At 40.4% G+C, this 22,819-nt stretch overlaps 1 protein-coding gene across 8 annotated transcripts in view; it reads right to left on the bottom strand.

Moving 5' to 3' along the window:
- The window catches only part of RALGPS2 (Ral GEF with PH domain and SH3 binding motif 2), a 115,568-nt gene continuing 92,749 nt past the window's right edge, over positions 1–22,819 (bottom strand). For 6 of the 8 annotated variants that reach the window (XM_039555712.1, XM_039555711.1, XM_039555713.1 and 3 more), the window contains 7 exons: positions 22,456–22,510; positions 18,829–18,906; positions 17,161–17,266; positions 16,321–16,413; positions 9,144–9,249; positions 7,878–7,969; positions 1–6,083 (listed from right to left, as the gene is read on the bottom strand). In XM_039555712.1, coding sequence (XP_039411646.1) covers positions 6,054–6,083; positions 7,878–7,969; positions 9,144–9,249; positions 16,321–16,413; positions 17,161–17,266; positions 18,829–18,906; positions 22,456–22,510 — 560 coding nt within the window. In that variant the 3' untranslated portion in view covers positions 1–6,053. The remainder of the gene's footprint in view (positions 6,084–7,877; positions 7,970–9,143; positions 9,250–16,320; positions 16,414–17,160; positions 17,267–18,828; positions 18,907–22,455; positions 22,511–22,819) is intronic. The other 2 variants (XM_019290044.3, XM_019290045.3) reach the window with 1 other exon arrangement.

Below are 22,819 nucleotides of genomic sequence, written 5' to 3'. Positions count from 1 at the left end.
CATCTTTTAAATAATTTATTTCAGTAGGAAAGATTTTTGAAACCTGTTCTTAAATTCATTTCAACTAGCTTATGCAAACACACGATTTTCACACGCACACACAGAACAAAGTATTATAAAAGGTGAAGGAAGAGGCTCGAGGACAGCCAAACTGCACATCACTCAGCGAGATCATAGTGCAATCCCTCCATCCCTGGAACGCCTCACGCCAGCAGGGAACATTACAAATGGCTTGTGTTCTACTGCATGACACCTTGATCCCCCTCCCAGCGATGGTTGGCCCCCACAGGATTATTATAAAACACATCTGTGTTTCCTGGTGCTTTTCCCACTGCAGAGCAGTGGTGTTTGAATGGATGCACTCCTGCACACAAGGAGCCACAAGTGCCAGTAAAGCAGGCACCCCAGAACCCTTTATTTCAACGTTTAATCACTTTATAGTGCTTGTCTGCTTTGCAGTTTCAGCTGTGAACAGCTTTGGAATGGTAAGAAATTCCTTCAGCAAACACACCCGAAGGCCAGAACCCACCCGAATAAAGAGAAACAATAATAATGATCAAGCACACAAAGGAAACGGAGTATTTACGGTGTTTTTAGCCCCTCAAGAGCAAGACCAGGCCACCAGGCAGGACCATGCCATGATCTGCAGGAACTTGCATTTCATTACATTTCATACACCTTCTTTTCCTCAGCAAGGTAGCTTGGAGAAAACTTGTCAGCTCAGTTCTGCAACAGCCAGAGCTACACCACGTAATTTGTATTTTCTCCTTTGACCTTTCTGCTCTCTCTGAATATTCTTAGAAAGCGTAAGATTAATTTTCAAATTACCCTTCCAGCATCTGAATTTATAAAAAGACTATAGTAAAACTGCTGTGTTTTTATATGGATGTATTCCAGGAAAACAAATATTTACTTGCTTAAGAACAACACATTCTTTCTTTCATTTCCCCTTCCAAAGCTTCTGAAGCCTTTGCTGCTAAAAGTCTCTAGCAGTTGTTTCAGTGAAGGACAGTGCTCCCTACACAGTGTTGGCACAAGAAATACAATATACAAAACCTTCTGGGATATTAAGACTAAGATTTATCCAAGCCTCCTCTTTCCCCAAACAGTTTTTTTCTGCGGTATTTATTTTACATTAACAAAAAGCTTGCAAGATAAATCATTGCCTAAGAATGCTCCTCAGTGTTTACATCAAAGTGGGACAGACAAAAGCAAGCTCCTTTCTAATAATGTGAGCTCCTGAGCTCATGTGGTCTAGACCATGACTTGGACTATACTCTTCATTCCCCCCACTCCCCGGTACTAAATCTACTCAAGAGACATACCAAAATAAATATAAGTTAATTTTTAAGAGGTCTGAGCTACTTCTGATAAAAGCTGAACAAGCCCAAGCTACCAAAAACCTCTGCATTTTTCCTAAAAAGAGGCTATTCAAACACAGAAAAAAAATAATACTAAAGCAACTCAAGCCACAGCTATTTTACACTGACCAAAACAACTGACTGCTGCAGAAATGCAAAGGCTGCCAGGAATGTCACCCCCTGGTACATCGAGGCCACAGCCTGCAAGTCCACCACTGAAATAAAGGAATTGGTCTTCAAGTTAATAGTAAGGCACTGACAAAAAGTCCTCATCAAATCCAAGCATTCACCCTCTTCATGCACTACAAATTAGAATGATGGTTTTTAAAAGAAGGGATAAGCCCTAGGAAAGAATTCCATGTCCACTTGTACAGATCCTTTTAATGACAACTTTTCCAAGCCCAACCACCTTATGCACAAGCTGCTTTTAGAGAAAAATGAAAGAAAAAGGCTAGTATTAAAGAATAATAACAAAACTTTCACAGCTGTCTCCTTGTAGCACTGATGTGATTTAGTACTGGGGTCTTGATGCTGCAACAGGCAGCACAAAGAGCTGGCCACGAATAAGACTGGAATGACTAGAGCTGGTGAGTTAGAGTACCAAAAAACTAAAAAGGACATGCAATGAAGAAAAAGGCCATTGACAGAGCCAGAAGAAAAAGCAACCCACGTTTTATCTTGATTTGGACAAGATTTGTTACAGCTAATCAAAACCATAAGATCAACTTGCCTTTTGTCAAAGGGGACCTCTGCTTCTCGTGTGCCTCAGCAGCACAGAAACCTGCAACTGCTTCTGCTGGGAGGGAGAGGATTTGCTGTCACCATGTGTTATGTCTGACACTAACAGAGGAGGACTAGTGTTGAAAATATGTAAATGCAAATACAGGAGGCTGATGTTGCAAGAAACATTAAATTATATGAATTTACTTCTAGTGAGGAGTAGATAACTGATGAAACCCTGCTGTGTTTTTTTATGCTTCCTTTTGCTCCCAATACGTTTTCCAATGTGCGTACTTCTCTAAACACAATTTTAAAGCTGGGTGCTAAAGCTCATTCATTAAGTATTTATGTGACTTATTTAGTATTTGTAGTTTTAATGCCTGTAACTTGCACCTAAATACTTAATGAATCATAATAGCTCGAGTAATACTCCTCTGGCATGAAACAGACATTTGAAAATGAAGACGTGTCTGGGATGAGCTATGTTTATTCAAACTACCAGAATTTTTTAAAAACAAAAGTTTTAAAAGTGATTTGCTTTCTAAGGACACTGGAATAGAAGTCAGGTTTGAAAATCCTAGCCAAAAGTAGCACTGATTAAATGAGATAAAAGTTAGCAGTAAGCGGTGCAGTGTTATGTATTTTTAATGCAATGCACCAATTTCATAAACCAGACATTCCCTTTTGCTTAATCTTTCCCAAAAATTTTAGTTTAGCTAAAAAGATGGTTATCAGTCAGCAGACAATTAATATTCATATTTGAAGTCTTGCTAGAAGTAAGCTAGAAGAGCTACTCGAAATCATTTTTGCTCAAATGCAGCCAAAATGAGGGATTTCAAGGGGCATCTTTAGTTTCAAAATCCAAACATTAAGGGATAAAGTGACAAATATCAGCTGAAGTGTTTCAGCAGTTATTGACAAGATAAACAATTAGAGCAACACATTAAAAATGAGAATCAAAAGAGAAACTGCCAACTGTCTGAAGCAGTCTGGATGCCAGTCTTACCTGAATACCACGAGCTCGCTGCTCTCCTTGTTTGCTCAGCAAGAGTTTCAGTTAGCTAACTTACTTTAACTCCTTTTTTTTAAAACCAAGAGCATTAGTACATTCTTTACAGTGTATTTGACTTGTGTGAGTCTTTCCAAGGCTCAGCTGAGGCAGCTCTCCCTGAGGGAACACACCCACCACCTCTTTTATCTCCAGCCATGTAAGTGCCAGCGCTCCCGTGCTGCCCTGCAGGCCTGCGTGGCCAAAGAGGACAAAAACAATGGGCAAGTCCTGAACTACTCACTGTAACAAGTGCCAGAAGTACTTCCTGCGTTGTCATTACTCACTCCAGTTATTCTGGCTACACATTTTAAGGAACTCCTCCCACAATATTCAATCTCTCTCACAAAAACCCAGCGTACCTGAGGGCAGAAAACAAGGAAGAGTAGGAGGCCTAAGGACAATGAAAGCTGGTAACAGCAACAATTCATTAAAGGATGATTCGTGAATTGTTTTCCCCAGCATCCTCCTAACCATAAAGACCTAACGCAAACCAGCTGGAAAAATGCAAGAATCCAGTAATAAATGACACGTGCTGACCTGGCTCTGTCCTTAGCAAAGCTGTGGGCTGTCAGGCTGTGGCTGCCAGTTGCATGTTTCCTTTCACTAACAAAAGAACAGATACAGTTATGCTGCAACGAACCTAGAATAGCTTATTTAAAAATTCAAAATCCACAGGCTATTATCCACAATGCTTAAAAAAAGGACACACATTGTTAAAAAAAACCCAAACAAACACTTAAGTCATTGAGAAGAAACACACATTTAAGTAAGTTTTAAAACGGAAAAAAAACCTAACTCAAGTTGTGCAAAGTCTACTAAGTAACACTGCTGGCTGTGAGGACGTTGTCTTTACTCTACACCCGACATGGCTAAACGTGGGAGATGTGTCAATTGCTGAGGGATTCAGCACAAACAACCCCTTCCCAAAATTCACGACTTCAGAACAGACTATTCATTCCCCACGTAAAAAACAGCAACAAAAGAGTTGCAAGGGGAGCCAAATTCTCGTGGTCCTTGTGGTGTGATTCTGACAGAAGCATCCTTCTACTGTTTTCTTTCTACCAAGAGCCAATTCAGAATAATTCTGAAAAGACAAACCAGCCTATTACCCTTTACATCACAAAGTGGTTGGGGTTTTTGTGTTTTGTTTACTGCTAGACTGGATTATCCTTCTTTCTGCCCGCCAGAAATCAAAAATTAATCCTTTCCATTACGCGATTAATTTGACTCTGGGGAAAAAAAACCTCACAAGTGAATTTACAGGCTTCTACTCAGATGCAATAAACAAACTATACATGTTCAAAATAACAACTACGAGTAGAAACCTTTATTAGATAGTCAGAGAACTCTGAAACAGACTGGTAGGTAGCTTGTTTCTGTTTAAAAAGGAGAATTCATGGTGGAATCTGCTAGCGTATTTACGGCCACTAAACCACAATGTCAATGGAACAGTTACTACTTTTTCACAGACTTCAAAGTTCCAATATCAGAGTCATATTTTGGACAATGTTTCCTTGCTTTACAAAGATCATATTTTTGAAGATTAAAGAAAGACTAATCATCCAGGAAACCAGGTGATGTCAAGGAAACCCCAATAAAGCAAGAATCAAAGTCTTAAGCATCAAACACACACATAAAGCACAGCTCCCTTTTTACAACCATTATGTTTTTCTCTGTGAGTAATTTCAGTGACCAAGAATGATTCCTGTCAAGGATGGAATTTTGATGGCCCCACACCTTTTCTCTCTTTAGGTTATCCTACCTTCTAATAAATTAGTTAATTGTCTGAAGATCAAAAGAGCTTCTGTATGTAAGGTCTGCTTTAGGCCATGTTATCAACACCACACAACGTCAACTACTTTGACCAAGACAGATACTAAAATCAGTTATTGCCAAATGAGAACATGAAAGCTTGAAGTTGTGCCTCTATCTTTTTAAAATGTCCATCTGAAGTGCTATTATGAAACACCACACACTAGCAGTGGTCCCTAACTGACAATTAGCAGATACCCAAAGTCAAACGTCTCAGTGAGCTGTACCCAGGTGTTGGTGCTTTGTCATTCAGCTTTTCTGTGTAGGAGAGTCACAGGTGTGGAAACAAACGGGATGAAAACACTCAGTTCTGACCCAACAGTGCTTTCAGTTTTGTCTTGTACACATCCCCCACCCCCCAACTGCCCAAAACACGTGTTTTTAACCAGGAATTAGGTCAAAACGTACCAAACTGATTTTTGGCTCAGCCTCTGTGCCACTGTTGGAGTCTGGCTCCCATAACAGGTCCAAGGTTTGCAAACTCAGTGCTGCTCTAAACTCGCAGCTGTGCTCCATTTCTTATACTTGCAGGTCTGAGAGAAATCACACTGCTCCAGGCTAAGTGTGCCTGCGACAAGCTCCCCTCCAGGACTCCTGGTATAGTCTAAAGAACATCTCCAGAACATGGAGTACCTTTCACCCAGTTCATACACAGCTTTTGATACAACTCTTAAATACCAGCTTACCTGCTTTCTTAAGAATGCCTAAAAAGGTGAGTTATTTTCAAAATTAGTATAAAGTTAAAAGAAACTCAAAACTAGCTACAATCTATTTAACTCAAGCACAGCACCGCCAGAAGTTTCACACACACTATTTGGTGTTTCATGTTGTTTCTCCTTTCACTCTTTAAGGCAGTGGTTTCCACAGGTCAGTTCTGAGAACATAACGAAGCATGGTCCATGGCAATTCATGTTGCAAATCCATTTTTAATTTGGGGGACTCCTCTCCCCAACCATTAGTGGTTTTGTTCAGGGCTTCAGAGTTCAGAGATCGAGTTGACAGGTTCTGTTCTGGCACAGAATACAGCTGGCACGTTTTTCATCAGGACCTTGCTCTCAAATATGAGATGGTTCAAATTGTCCTTTTTTTTATTGTTTTGAATTTGCCTGTTATTCAAAGGTCATCAAGTTGGCAGGAACCTGAAAACAAAAATAAAAATGATAAAAGAATTTACTTCCGATAGTAGCTACTTGCATTCAACTATTTCACAGACTAGACATCTGTTGAAATGCCCATCATTCTGTCTTCAAAAACGGGAGAAGGAATGCAACTATCACCTAGCAGTAAAAATACACTTAGAGCTGTAGAAAACCCAGTAATAATATAATCAAAATATTAAACTGCTGTAAGGTTTATCAAATGATAAACCTTATATGGCCATAGAACTTCCTAATTTTAAGGACATTTAGGATTTAAATTGTCAGCAGCACAACCTTAACATGATAAATCTCAGCTCTGCTAGACAAGGAGAACTCTCTCACCTCAGCCACAGCTAGAAAATTCTTGGCACACAGATCAGTGATTGATGTAGGCCCCTTAGTCTGTTTTTAAGAGTAATTTAAAAAATGAGGCACAAACAGCTGTTTGGGCTTTTTCCCTAGGAAACCCGAATGCCTGCTGCAGTATCACTCCCTTTCATGAAGATTAAAGCTCGTTTGCAATACATTAGTTTATATTCCCATTTTCTCTCCATCAGGAATCTGTCTGACAGCAACATCTCTTGTTTAGTCAGGTTATTAAAGAGGCACCACATTCCTGCTGACTGTCAATGAACAGTCGGCATGGTCAGATCTGAATCCAGCATTTCTTGCCTTGCATCTACCATTTACCTGTAGATGCAAGAATGCTCAGCTGGGCTAAAGCTGCACCATTAAAATCAAAAATAGTATCTATTAAAATAATTCTTAGTATTGTTCAGCTGACTAGGTGCTTATACTCTATTGAAAACACATTTAAACATCCAATTTTTCTAAGGCAGTTGCACCGTTAACAGTAATAAACAGCATTGTTAACCCTTACTGAACCAAAGCTGTTTTCAGAGGCATTTTTCACCACTTACTTGCAAACTCTTGGCCACTAATTGCTACCATCCCCACTTTCTCCAGCCAGGACCACGATTTCTCTCCTTTGCACTGTCTCAAATACCTTCACAGGAGCTTCTGCAACCCTCCTTACTTCTTAAGATCTCTCTCAGAGGCAGAATTGAACAAGAAAGCACAAAAGGATCTGGAAAAGCCTTTTTGTTTCCCCTTGAAATTCAGTAGGATTTCTGCTCTGAGAACTCCATAAACAAATGTGCAAAGAGAAGGAAGAGTTCAGGGAGACAAAGTAACTTAAAAAGGATTTTGCTGATGAAGAAGGTCAGTAAGAATTTATAACAGAACACCATTTAATAGGGTTGGAGCAGTCTTGTCTTCCTTTTTGATTCATGGAAAATGCTACTTTTGCTTTCGAAGACTGGAAAATGTACCAAGGGCTAAACTACTTTGTATACATTTTAGGAATACAAAATACATGAACAGCAGAAAACACCCATGTCCATGACCTGAAAAAAGGCACTTCAGGAGAGTTATCTGGAATTGACATTGAATGCTGCAGTTTACAGCTTTTTATGTAGCTGTACAATAGCCTTTTTCAAATGGGCAATACAGAAATACTGCCACTCAGGTATTTTAGGGCATTCCTTGCACTTCCCTAGCTGCTTTAAATTAGCCTCCAGGTAGCCCCAAATCTTCCTTCATTACCCCAGAAGCTCTGAGGACTTGTTTGCAAAGGGAGAAACAGAAAAGCCAAGGCAAATCACTCAGCACGTGAGATGGGCGTAGAGGCTGCTCAGGGAACACACAAAGCCCTCAGTGACAGCTTGGGCAGCTCGAAGGTCCATCAGTTCTGAGCTCCTAAAAGCTCATTCCTTTTCACTGCCTTGCTCTCACCTGTTGTCTGTTGCTTTGGCAGGCAGCACTCAGGTGTTTAAACCAGAGCATTGCGTTCATTCTGTTTCCAGCTTGAAATTTGTATGAATTTCCTAAGAAAGAGGAAAAAAAACACAGATGAAGGAACACAAACAATGCTGTACACTTAAATCCTACCCATATTCAAGTACCTCTAAATTTATAACAGAAGGTTCATATAACTTTACACTTTGTCTGGAATAGGTGCAATTGCTTGACCTATTGAAGAGAAGTTTCAGCTTGCCTGTCTTCCTTTCCAGCATTCTACATTTCAACTAATGCCTGCATCAACTAGGAAAGAACAAAACATCCCTCAAAACAAAAATGTTTTTGTTCAATGCCATCATTGCAATATGTTTATAATATCACGATTTTTTGATGAAGTGCAAGATACCACTGAAATGCACCCTGGAAAGCTGCATTTGAAAATATGTGAAAATCACTCCTAAACGTATTGATCCATTTCAGACCAGTATTTTCAGTGGCTGGAGTTACACAGTGCTTGTTTGGGTTCAGGAAGGTCAAGTGTTACAAAAACATTTCAGATTGCTGTTGCAGACTTTAAGCTGACAAGCACTCACAATTTATACCTCCTATCAGTGGTGCTAGAAGAGATGCTTGGAAATAAAATGTACTAAGACGTGAAACAGACAAAGCATTAAATAATTTTAAGCTCCTTTATCAGAACTTTTAATCATGTTCTTTCTGCACAATTTGAAGTGCCATGGAAAAGTAACATTTTCTTCAGAGTTTTAGCTGAAAGCAGGCACTGTGTTGGAGTAATGGAAATCCACAGGCTTCTCCGCATAACAGACAAGATCTCTGAGGGGTTTTCCCTGGTAATAGCACTACATTTGGACAGATGGTTTGGGTTTTGGTTTGCCTTTGGAGAGAAGGGACTGCTCAAGCACCTAGTGTTAGCTGAATGGGGTTTTTTTTATCGTTACTTACATTTTCACACATGTGAAAATGCCTCAAAGTGTTCTAAATATAGCTGTAATGAATGCAGATGAATACTTCCAATTAAAATCACATCTGGGGTTGTTAAGAGTTTGGAGAGCTCTTAGAACTCAGTGAAGACTAAGGATTCTCCATGGGTTACTGTTCCCATAGCATTCTAAAGGCAAAGACAACATGTTGGAGAGCAGCTGAAGCTGCGAGGATGTCACCTTTCACTTGCTCGTTTACTTGCTGACAAATGACCTCAGCAAAGCCAGTGCTTATTTTGGGAATCAGTGCACTGCTTACCCTTCTCAGAATCAGTCAATAAGAAGAGATCTGGATGCTCAGGGTCATCTGCCATCATCACCATCCAGCCCACCACTGAGACGCTCTTACTTGGCGTGGATTTGAACTGGAAATGCAAACGGAGGTGGAAATGGGGTTAGAACAAGAGGCCAGATCTGCACAGAACAAGTACCCAGAAGGGCAGCTCCTCTCAGGGACACTGCTAGAGACTGGGTAACATCAGACGAAGCCGAGTACTTCACAAGATTAAGAAAATTAACAGAGTTTGTATGAAATCAGTGAAAAAAGAACTTAATACAATGAATGATATTCGAAACAAATTAAAAGGAGTATCACCATCTGCAAAAGCTTGTTACACATCTAATCTGCACTGCATGATTACTACAGCATTCCTCACCCCATTAGTGCACATTTGAACATACAGTATAGTTCAAAAGTGCATTAATAAATGCAAACCTATTCCCTCCACGGCTCACAAACAGAAGAATTAAACTTGCTGTAACTATTCACAGTTAGCATGCACTAATTATTACAGTAGTCTGTAATTACACATAACATGAATCCCGGGGACAAGATAACACAACTGTGTAATTAAATATTATGATCTGAAGAAATAAATGGATCAAGTGAGGATGTAAATTCAATAAATAAGTGCCCAGAAATGGGCAGTCGTGCTCATTTATTGACAAGATGTTCAAAATGATGGGGTTTTCCTGTTTCAGGTGTTATACATGCATTGACAGGTAACTTAGGCCTAAGCACAACACTTGTCTTTGCTACACTAGTCCCTCTCCTGACAGCTCCTTGATCCCACTGTTTTTCATTCACTTGGTCACAGTATTATTTTCTCCTTCTCACGCTTCCCTCAGTTCCAGGCTTTACTCACCTATTAAATCCAACTTATTTCCAAACCATAAGCTTCCTTCTCCCTGGCCTCCTTTTTCACCTATTAGTAGACCCTCCCAATTCACTTCTCCTTGCTTGCTCAGGCAGTCCCATCCATGCCCCAACCCCCAACTCATTCAGTTTCTCTCATGTCTTCAGCTGCCAGGTCTCCTCGTCCCATGTTCTTGGGTCCAACAGAGACTTTCCATCAGTCCCTGCCCTCTCACCCTCTGCAGTGCTTCACCTCACTTCTCTGCCCAGAAGGTCTAACTCTGGTAGCTCTAATGCTCGTCCTCACCAGATGCATCTTCCTCCTATCTTGTGAATCTCCATTCCAACCTCTTTATTAGCACAGTCATTTTGATCTCTCCTTAATTACCTTATTAGAAACAATAAAACATCCTTCAGATTCTTTAAGCTTTGAGTCATTAATCTGTAAGTTCTAAAATACTTTTATTCTTCATGCTAGTGCCACAAGGCAGATGCAAAACATTAAGCATCTTTTGTTTCATTTTAGAACTATTGCTTTAGAATTACAAACCTGGAACTCTGGTTCAAGCAAGGAAAGAGTTACTGGTAATAAGTTGGAAGGCACCATGAGCAAAGTAAGAGTTTATAAGAATGTTCTCTGCATGCAAATACGGTTACTTTATAAATAAAATTCCATTGCAAGTCTAATGTCAGTTACTCTAATCTATGCCACAGATACTGAACTGAAGACCTGGAAGGTCACAGAATCATCACGGAATCATGGCTCCAAGCCCCATCCAGTCTGGCTTTGAACACTTCCAGAGATGGGGCAGCCACAGCTTCTCTGGGCACCCTGTGCCAGGGCTTTACCACTCTCACAGGGAGGAATTTCTCCCTAACATCCAGTCTAACCCTGCCTTTTGTCAGTTTGAAGCCATTGTCCAGGTAAGTTTATCTGCCTGGGACTTGCACAACCGGCTCCATTTTAAACCTTAGTTTAAAATCCATTAGAACTTGGAATGAACAGCAGTTGAAAGAAAAAGCATTTTAACCAAGTTCAAAATAGTTTAAGAGTCCAGGTTCTTTGTATATACACACTAAAATTAAGTAACTCACAGCCTTTGGGAGGTGGATGGATGTGGTAATGCCTCAAAAGAGGAGGAGATAAATGATAAAGCTCTATCAGACAAGATTTCATTACAGTGAGGGCTGTAACTCCTTTTCAAACAGAAACTGAAAGTTCTTTGAGGAGGCAGTAAGTAATGTCAGTCTGTAGTGAACATTAAGGCATTTTATCTGAAAGAAGGAATAAAGACGAGGAAAGGGAATAAAGGTAAGGATACAGCTCATGAGTTCTTTAAAAAAAGGGAAGTGTATAGAAGGGATTTGTTATGGACTCACTGACGACACAGCCTCAAAAAGTAAGATGGCACAAATTAACACTTAAAAGGGACCTGCAAAATGCAAACTTCCAAGTAGCCCTAAAGCATTAATAGGTCCTTTTCACAGAGATGGAAATTTGAGTCACAAAGCAGTTTTAATGGATTACACACCAAAACGTACCTCTTGAACAACACTTATTTCTAGAGTTTCATGGAAACAACACGTTGGGCTTTCCTGTCTCAGTTACATATCCCAACAGGTATCCACTATGTGACACTGCTAAAGCTCCTCGCTTTTCATTTCACTCAAAACAATCAGTTAATCATGGTGCTTCTCCATAAAATGAAAAGCTCCACACAAGCAAAGTGTTTCCTGCCAGCCTCAATCCGTCACCGCTTGAAACACGTGTCAGCTTTCCATCCCTGTGCTCGGCTGGATTTGTATTCCATGTTTACACAGTCCCCCAGGGCAGCTCACCCTCTGCTGATGCACAGAGCCTTGCTAACAGCAAGTCTGCTTTGTTAACATGAAGGGAATGAAAGCTTCATTGTAATTTAATGTTCCTGGTTCCTATTTGCTTTTTGTAACACAGGCCACCGGAATGACTCTTACTATACACATGGAAAACTGCACAGCCCTGGCATGAGGCTTCACATAATTGCTTTTTGCTGTTGTTGCTGTTCTGAACTCAAAGGCTTTTGTAAGTAAATTTTTGAATCAAAAACTCTGAAATAATTTGTGAACAGACTTTCCACTCCAACATTTTGGCACCTACAAGTCTCCTCCTCCACATCTCCTGTTGAGATTCTACAGCTTTCTAATATTCAAGTCATTTTTTTGGTGGCTGAACATCCTTCCCAGAATTACAGCATTCTTCATCAGGGTATTTCAGTGAAAGTGCCTGAGCCACAACTACCAAGTTTTCTAGACTGCAAATAAATAGACCTAATTTTGATTATAGCATGCAATGGATGGCTTGGAACAACAAGGGCTTGTGCTCAAGCATGAAGCCTTAAAAAGCCTCTGTTGCTTTCCAAGTACCTACAAACATGGAAAAATCTCTCATGCATGCTACATTGTCACAGAAATTGGCAAGACTCTCAGTCTGATCACTACAAACAGTTATTTTACAGGTGTATTCACATTTTTCAGGGTGCTTATTTAAAGTCTAAGTTCAAGTGGCTATTCTTACTATTGCCCTTTTCTAAAGGTGCACAAGTGCTACAGGTTTTCACAGAGGGCTTCTCTGTGAGTACCACTTCAGCATACAAGAGACAACCACTGTCCACACACTCCTCTTAGATTGTGCTGTACTACATCTCTGGGCCCTGAAGTTCACGTGCTCACTTATAGACAATTCTCTGTTACTGTAGTAATAACTGAAACCTGTTCACTATCTAAAATCAATGCTAATTTTATGCTGTTACTCTTAGGAGATGCAGCACACAATACTGGATGCACTCCTTGGCCTTTGACCACAGGCAGGAGAAGAGCTGGCTTATCCGTGTCTAAAAGGGAGGGGATTTCTTGCCCCTTTTGCTGAAATTGCACTGGGATTTTTATGAGGTAATTTTCCAAAGAGGTTGGCTATTATAAGCCTGGAAGAGCTCTGAGTGTCGGTGCATTCCAAGCTGCCTGGAGCAATTGCAGCAGCAGAGTGGTCAAAAGCATGCCTGTAATCAAGACACGTTTACCATGAGAGCTCCAGCCAGGAAACTTTATATAGCAGACTGACTCTTTTGTTGCCAGCGTTCCTTTCCATGTCACAGAGGCCTTGAGAAAGGAGGCAGAAAAGACAGATGTTTAAATGGCTCCAGAAGATGCTTGGAATATTTTGCTGAGGGAAATCTCCAATGTATCAATCTTTGAAAAAGAAAGCTGCTTCAAAGCAGACGGCATCATCCTTTTTATCTGGGAAGTAAAAAACCCCAAAGCCTAAATCTAGCCTTGGATCTCTTCATTTTGCAGAGCAAACCTCTTAGGAATCTCACTGGACAGTATCTGGAGCATTTACTCATGCTCTAGCTATCTAGGGATGATTGGCCATCTGCAGTTCATTCTCTCCTGATTAACTTTGCCTGAAAATGCAACCAAATGTGAGCTGAAGTGTGACCCTTGACAAGTCATCTCCACAGACTCCAAAGCTGAGGCTTTGTACAATAACTCTGTAGTGAAATGGATGGAAACCTAAGGCATCAATAGCCAGGCTTGAAGGCCAACACAGGCAGAGCAGCTGAACAAGTTACTGACCACCTATTATTGGCCTGTTCAATAAACTAGAGCCCCTTCCCCAGTCCCTCAACCTCAGCAGCAGTAACCAGGTGATTTTCCACCTTAATTTCAACATAAAGGTCATGCTCTGAGTTACAACAACCTCTGCAGCAGAGGTTTACTGTGAACACTCGTTGCAAACTATTTGTTTCAATAAAAGACAACCCAAACTGTAGCAAATAGTTATTACAATATGTTAGCCTTGACTGCACCTGGGAAACCAAATCAGAGACTGAGCTCCACAACAGGCTTTGCATCCACAAACAGAACAGAGCATGTTTGCTGCCCTAAAAAGCTCAAAGCAAGACATGAGCTGTGTACAGCCAAATCCAAGGTTGTGCTGGACAGTTCAGTCCAACTTCATAGAGCCAACTATTAAAAAGAAATTCATGTTCTCCAGCAGTCACTGCTTTTAACTACCACTCCTCTTCCTCCTTTTCCTGGGAATCGCCTTGCTCAAACGCCTCTCAGTATTTGCAAGAACGAGGCTGTGGGCTCCTAATGGGAAATCCTGCCCACCCTGGACTCAAATGTGTCCTTGCCCCTCTCTGCAAACTTCCTTATTGGTCTGCTGAACATCCTTGGACAAAGAAACATGAGCACACACACATGTGAGACAGATTTTGGCTTCTTAAGCCTCTGTTCACCAGCAGTTTAGATGTTGTAGCTGTCACAACATATCAGTGACCTGGGGAATATTAGAAGTCAATTCAAGAGGTTTAGAAAACAACCTCTGAAAGCATTCTAAATGGATGTGGCTGTATTTCAAGGCAAAGTAAAGGCTTTTGCAGCAACAGAGTGTCAGAAGGATCAGGTACCAGACTTTTCACCTTTTTCCTTTATTTACTTTTTCTATAGAAAGGGCAAGACTATTTAAATAACTGAAATTGTTATTCTGAAGGAAATGTGTAAGCAGTGAGAATGCAATGTACTTAATTTCCAAACAACATAATTCCTTGCTAAGCAATTTTTTCAAGTTCTCTAAACCTGCATGCTATTTAGATTGTTTTAAAATGCTAATACATTAGAGTGAAAAAGCTTCTGAATGAATAGATACAAGTCTGGTAAAGCCCTCCATAATTTTGTAAAGAACAGTGAACCAGAGAGACTTACAACTACATACTCCATTCCTAAAAGAAAACAAAATGCAATTTTGGCACAAAGCCTGAAGGAATCACAGCAGTAACAGGAACACAAAGTCTGACCTTACCACAAAAATTTCTTTTCCATTTCTCAAAGTTTCCAGAAAAAACAAGCAACTAGCTGTGAGTGACATAATGCCAGCACAAGCTCTCTCCTGGTTCCTCTTTTTTTTTTTAATACTTTGCATTTCTACTCATAATAGCTTACAAGTCTGCTCTTTCCTTTTAATGAGGTGGAATCCTTCCCCAAAGTTTTCACTGAAGCCAGGGACAAATGCATCCAAACACACACACTTTTCCCAAGACACCCAGAAGACAGGAGGATTGGCTAATGAACCTTTATCCTGGGCTAGGCAAATTGAGTTTTGATCTTACCTAAGCAAAGCTAGTAGGGATGGATGGCCAAGAAACCATGCAAATATTTCTAAAAGTAATTAGCTTTTATTAAGCTACTTTGAGTATTATAATACTGTTTCCTAAGGAACTTTCAATAAAAGTGGGAAATAATCTCTTAGATTAAGAGACCTTTACACACAGTTTCCACAAAGCAACTTCAAATATCCAGGAGCCTGCTAACCAGAAATACTGAGCTTCAAATCTCTACCCTCTGCACATAAAAACGTTAGGATAAGAAAACAGTAATTTGTACCAAAGAGAAAGAAAGTCCCCTTTACGAGAATTCCAAAAGCACAACTCAGTTTGCAAAATCCCATAAGCTTTATGCAAAGCAAATGCTCTACAGTGACAGTTGTCATAAATTAACCTGAAACACTGGCCAAGGCAACTAAGTAATGATTCTGAGTAGTGAATGAACTCAGGCTCAAGTATCTCCAGTTTTGCCCAGTTCCTTAAGAGAATCATTATAATTAATCAGGGACCTCAAACAGGAACAATGCACATCCAAACATCCGTGGGACAGGTACAGAAAATCCTCTTGCTCCCTCCCCACATAAGCCAAGCATTTTGAGCTTATTTCAAATCAAGCTGCAGCAAATAAAAGGAACGCCAGCATCATCTGACATCGCAGCTCTCTGCTGAGCAGATGAGGTGTTTTGTGCTCCACTGCAGTTAATGGATTACAGGACTACACAGAGAAACCAAATGGTCTGATTTTACCACATATAGGAAATTAGTACATGTTTAATTGTTGTATCTTGTGACTGCTCCATTTTCCCTCATCAGTGCTTGTCTGGATTTCAAACTGCAACAAGCTGCTGCAAGACTCAAATCATCAGAAGACAGACCTTCTGCCTTTGAAAATGGACAGACACAGTTCCTTTCCTAAAAGACCAGCAACGTCAGAGACACATGGCAGATGCAAAGCAGATGTTCTTGGTGTAGCATGTAAATGTAAATGGTATTTCCCTGGGGTATTTCCATATGAGGTGACTGTCTCACCATATGAGGTGACTGACAGGATAGTGCTGACTGGAAATCAGGCAAGGCCCGAGCTACTCTCAGTGTTTACATCAGGAAATCACATTTTAGCTTGGCAGGTGATACTGGAATATGCCTGGTTTACATACATGTTTTCTCTCTGTAGCCTTCAGGGATTTTGCAGCGTAGTAGAAGAGTTGGGTTCCACACAGTGCTACCCAGTATTTCGTCCAAGATGCTACCTGGAGAAAAAATAAAAAAAACAAACCCAGAAGTGCAATGGCTAAGTGAAATGTTTCATATCACTGAGCTGTAAAAGAGGAGGCACCATCCTGCAAGAACATGAGGGCACTGACTGTCCAGCCAAGCATCAGCCATGTTTCCAAAGCTGCTGTTTGTTATTCATGCAGGCCTACGAAGGCATGAAGACTCCAGAAAGCAGAAAGAACACGTGCCTTTCCTCTCTAATCTGAGAAAAATGTTCTGCATCTTAGTCTATGCTTCCTGCAGTCCCTACTGAACCCTTCAGGGAGTCAGAGCACGTCTGTCCCTTTCCTTTTCCATCCTGGGTACTGCCATAAGGTATCCCCCATTGTCACGAATACGTATTTTGATTTATAATTTATCATCAACTGCTTGCAATGCAAATGCTAAGGGTTATTATCTATTGATAAATTGCTGGGATTTACCTACTGTTAAGGGAGACAAAACAGGAGTCTCTCTATTTTGAAGTTGTCAGCAATTGTAGAAAACTTTATGCAGCATTCTCTTCTCCTCTGCTTCCTGGATTATGTGTATAGCCTTACCAAGTGAATAAATGCACCAAACAGAGGAATGAAAACTCTGGCAGTGACCCTAAACCTTAATCAGCAAGGCAGAGGAGATCTCAGACATTTGAACTAGTTGCCCAATGGCCACTTTACTGTATTCATAACTGGGCAAAGGAAGAAGGTGAGAAAATTGATTTATTAAAAAAAAAAAAATCTTACTGTAGGTTTTTTGCCTTCTTTCAACAAAGTCTTCCTCCTGAGAACACCTTGAATAGTAACTGCTCCTGGATACAAATGAACAGCCAAATCTTCAGATTCTAGGGAGCTGAAAGGAGCATTTGAAGAGTTGTGTGAAAAAATATTTTTCCTAAAGTAATTTTCCAACCATTACCAAAAACTAATGCAAATACCTTTATTGTAATTTGAAAATGTCAACTTTCTATTTATTTGACTCATTGTGGAAAAAGACTTTGGCTGTTAAAAGGAATTGCTGTTGTGAAATTAACACTCGCAAGCAAAAGTGATCAGAAAAATTTAATTAGCCAAGCAGGTAATCCTTAATTAAAAAATTAAAACTCAAAACACAACTGAAAGACAAGAACAATTAATTTCAAAAAGCAAATGTCTGAAGTACATTGGGCAGTTGCTGTACATGTTAAACCTCTCCTTCAGCCCTTGCAGGAAAGATTTGACTGGTTTTTGGTTAGAAACACCAGAACCGTTAGCACATCAAAAACAAAGCACAGCTCAAACATGCACAGTCTTTAAAATATCTGAAAGCAAGGAGAGTGGGCAGGAGCAGGAAGGAATAAAGAGTAGAAACCCAAACCACAGCTTTAAGGTGTTTTAGTGCAACTGGTGCTCTACTGATCGTCTGCCCTGCGAAGGACTGGAGAGCAAGGGGCTGGAACAAAGGCCAGGTACAGCACTGAGGAAAGAAAACTGGGCTTGACCAAAATTACAGAGCTGACTGGCTTCAGAAACATTTTCAATCAGAGGAAAGTTACACCAGGAATCATTTCAGTAAATGTCAATCAGTGCATGTAACTAAGGCACTGAACCCAGCAGCTTTCTAGAAAAGCCAAGAGAATGAACAGCACCCGAAAATCATTCTGAAGTAAGCCAGGATTTGCTGTTTCATCCATCCTAACAGTCATGACTGTCCAAAGTAAACTGGAAATGTGGGAAACACTTTCACTGCAGCACCTACTGAGGATGATGATATGGAGACAAGTTTGGACACTGACAGATGTGAACATGGGTTTAACTCAGTGAGACAATGCTTGCTTCTTAACATGACAGAGGTTTCACAGTCAATGGCCATTTTTTTCCCAACTACAGTGACACAGCTGGAGACAGAATCTGTATCCATGCAGAATCAGAACCATCAGTTATGTTACTCTGTCATCTTGCAAATATTACATCTATTAAATTGGGGGCAATTTGTGTTACTCATTTTAGGCATCTCTCTGATTTCAGGGAAGAGGCGCAAAGAAATTCAGTACAGAACTGCCAGCAAAGAAAACATCTGGAATGCCATCCATTAGCACCAGAAGCAGCTTTGTTTTCCCCATGAGAACTACCTGCACTGCTCCACAGTGGCAGGCAGCTCAAAAGCTACCCCAGCAAAACATCTTTAAGCCTTGGCAGAAAGATCCAATGGTTCAGAATTTGGATTGGCAGACTGGAATGAACAGTCCTTATGCTGATATAGAGAAAGTCATTGAAGGGGAAAGTTTTAGGACTGAAGAAAAAAGGTCTCTACCTTTATTTTGACATGTAAGTTAGAAAGGTAACATCAGAAAACACCCACTTAATTATTAAATCAAACCAAATCACCAACAGCAGAGGGAAGGTTTGACACCTCTGTGTGCAGTGGGAGTGTACCTGCTGGCCTTCATGTGGCCTCGATGGCCATTTCGTGACACTCTTGTCCCCGGACCGAGAGAATGGTACAACCTGTTCCTGTTGGATTCCATTATAAATTGTATGTATTACATATACTTGCATTCACACAAACAGCACGACTGCTAAAACAGCACAGAACTTTTTTTGTGTGCATATCACAAAGCCACTTCTTCCATGTAAGAAAAAAGCAAATAATTTTATTTAGAAAAATGCATGCAGAAGTAAATAGTATGGTTTTTCATTTCATCGGATGTTCTCTTTGTCAGAACTCACAATACTGAAGGGTTTTACTGGCACTGAAGAATAACACATTTTGAGAGCAAAATCTGCATTTAGCTTAGACTAAATAAATGTAAAGGAACCATACTGATAAAACTTATCATGAAATCTGACTTCAGATGTTACTACAAAAATGGTTTCAACTTCTACGACTATGAACACACACAAGCTGTTGGGCTGAAAGGAACTGCAAGCTCTGTCAAAAATACACCTGACACTGTTTAAAATCCTGTTGTGCTCAGCAATATTTCCATTTTCCTGTTCCTCTAAGCTGTACACTCTACCTGTAGGCTTCACCTTTTAAAATCATTTACCTGGTCCATACTGAGGAATTGTGCCTCAGACCTGCCTTTTGAACACTGCTTTGCTTCACTGAACCTTGTTTTTCTGGATCAGATCCCTCAATCGACTGAACTCCATTTAAGTCAACATAAGCACTGTTGAGGCACTTTGTCCTCACCTCCTAGTTTTTATCCATTTTTGTAGTTGCTGGTATCCTGTTGGAAGACTGAAAATCAGCAGTTCTGTGGAAGCAGGCCGTTAAGTACAAGCCTAGGGGAACCTTACAGGCAAAGTCTCCAATACAGCACAAATCTGTCTGTCACCTGTGACAGGGCTTTACACGAGCTGGGAAGCTGCTTGTGCTTGGACAGTGTTTCAGGATGGGAGACCTAAACCAGCAGCATGGCCATGCTTCACCCTGAACTCAGGACAGCAGGCAAAACACACTTAAAGAAGGGCTACAGGAAAGGGCAGCAGCATTAAACAAAGAGAATCAGGTTTTTCTGTCATTTTGGTTTTTTAAACCAGCCCAAACTATTGCTCTTGCTGTAAGAAGAATTATTAAAAACATATTAATGAATCACCATCTACTAATCTGTTCCAGAATTTGCCATCATTTCTTTCTCAACATAACAGGTATCTTTGAACTTATGAATTGTTTTTTAGAACACACTCAAGACACAGGCAAATAAAACAATAAAGGAAAAAAAAAGTAATATGAGCTGTTTATTTTTGTATACATCCATTTGGCATGCAAATTAAGTATGTTTTTTCCTTACCTTTAAGCTTGGGGTTTTTTTTGCATAACAAGGAGGCTATCACTCTTGCAATCCTGCTATTTCAGGGAAATCTATTCAGAGACACTCAGGATGACAACCAGTGAGACTGAAGTGTCACTTAATACACTGCCCTTAACAGGATGTAACTTATCAGGACTTGGAATTTTAGTTCTTCCAGTAATTTTGATTGGCCTGAAGGGACACCCCAACACTGAAAACTTTCTCAAGTTTCAAACTAAGGTTCTGTTGCACCTAAAAACAATCAGTGGCTCTAGTTCTCATCCCTTCTGCATTCCCCAGCTACAAGCAGAAAGGCCAGGAAAAACAAGAATACACTCTACAATTCCTTCTGTTACTTTGGGAACCTGTGTGTGCAGGAACTGTTTCCTTCCTCTTAAGGCACATGATGCAGATTTAAGCCTTCCTACCCAAAGATACTGTTCCTAAATCATTGAGAAATACTGAAGTCCTACTTGCACTGCATATAAAATAGTAATCAACACTGGATGTACCCCAATTTTGCCAGAGTTGATAACTCCAGGCAGCTAATGCCTCTCCCTCACTTAAATGTCTTTATGAAGAATGGAAACCACTGTCCTTCACTGTACAGACCAAAACCAGAGAGAGACCCTCTCTAGTTATCTCAAATTTTGCCACTTGCATGTCAGTGTATTACCTACTAAAATTTAAAACATGCCTCATCATCTTAAGAACCAAGGAGCAGACTCAAGGTTGCTGCAGAGCTCCAGGAATTTCACACATGGTGTCTGGAATCCTATCCTCTCCCTGGAAGCAGGCAAGAGAACTCACCCTGAAACACACGAAACCCCCACCAGGGTTCTCAGAGAGCTCTCCCAGGAGAGAGGGAAGTACAGAAGGCAAGTGGAATTTGGAGGAGGAATCTTCTGTTTGATATGGAGCAAACCTTGTACTGGGGGAGCCTGGGGCTGCCAGTTCTCATTAGCACAGGGATGAAAAACCCCTGCTTTGCCTCAGAAGTCCACACAACAATTCTGAAGAGTGTTCCCCTAAGTTTAAACCTGAGGCTTACTAAAATTTTTAAGTTTCTTATGCTGCTCTGGGTATAACACTCAGCTCAGCATTTTGTCCAACTTATGACTTTTTATCTTTGAGAAATAACTTGGTATCAAGACACAATTCCGTAAGGCAGCAGGGAAGGAAAAGAAAGCAAACTTTCTGAATGCTGCATGTGCTCTGTGAGGCAACCTGCAAGTTGAGAGATTTCCTTTCTGACCCCATTTGCATTCTCTGCTCATGTGGGATGTTACCTAATGAAATCATTAAGGGCCTTTCCTCATGTATGGATTCATATTTAGGGCATGAAGCACCCAGGAGTTCACCTTTGGCACAGAATGATTTTCAAAGACCTCTTGCAAAACTAACACAGAACTGTAACTGCTTCAGTGAGCTCAAGCAGAATATACATTTGTGGTAACAGTTCCCAACTATAAAGAAAGTGTTTTGACAAAAATTCCTACAAAAAATGCAAAAGTGTGGTAGAAAAAGTCATCCATGGCAACTCTGAAGCTGATGGATTACCTGAAATTGTGTTACAGAAGCAAGCAATGCACTGTATTGTGCATCTTCCTCAGCTGTGGGAAGGTGAATATTGCACCTTTGTCTGTGTTAGACTACAGCTGTTTGTCTTTTTCCACATTCTCAAATGCTACATGAGAAGGGGCTGAAGTGGGCAATGCCCCCTGAGCACCTGCAGGTGCTGGATGAGGAGCAACTCAGTAATTCTGCACCACAAAGTCAGACATGAGCAAGGGGCACTGTTGAGTCTTCCCATGTCACACAGGGGCAGGTAACAGTGAAGGGAAAAGAGGATGAGAGACAAAAAGAGATGCCAATGTCAATGACAAGGGAGCAAAGGGACCATGAACAGATGAAGGGTCTCAGGGAAAGTGAAAATGAAAATGGGACAGGTCTCGAACAGCACATATGAAATCCACAGCTATAAAACCTTTGGGGTCTTTGGGTTCTCTGGCTGAGCTCCTTAAAGAACGTGTGCACTGAGTAAGCACCCCATCAGATAAAAGCCCTATCAACTATTAGTGAGCAGAAGGTGTTTCTCTGCTGCTTTAACAGACCCAGTGAACTAACTACAGCTTTTTAGTGTACATATGGAAGTTTTAGTTTACATATGGAAGATCTCTAGCTCAGTAAAAACAAGCAGCATTTTCAGGACCCAGAGAGAGACTGTAAGTAACGATGTGAATAGAGAAAACCAGGTTTTCCTTACCTTTCAAATGCTGGCCAGGAAGTCTCTTCACTGAGTTCAGAACCATCACTGCTACCTAGAGAAACATAAGAACAAATGATACTTTATTTCATCATCTACAAGCCATCTCTGCCACTTGTATCTGAAAGAATCAGAATATTTAAGATTCTGAATATCGAAATATTTCAGATGATATGCACAAAAATACTTCAGTAAAATACTGCAAGGAAAACACTTTGTGATTTGCTTCAGGAACTTCACATAAACTGAGATGGAGATTGAAGGGACAGGGTCTAGTTCCACATTAAGAAATTGAAGAAAAGGAGCACTAATAAATGGGAACCGTATTTTCAAAATATAAAGAACACCCTAAACACAGATATGT

This window comes from Corvus cornix, chromosome 8, assembly GCF_000738735.6.
Source record: "Corvus cornix cornix isolate S_Up_H32 chromosome 8, ASM73873v5, whole genome shotgun sequence".
Taxonomy (NCBI): domain Eukaryota; kingdom Metazoa; phylum Chordata; class Aves; order Passeriformes; family Corvidae; genus Corvus; species Corvus cornix.
Note: the sequence above shows the minus strand (reverse complement) of the source record. Positions and strands in the feature narration are given on the sequence as shown.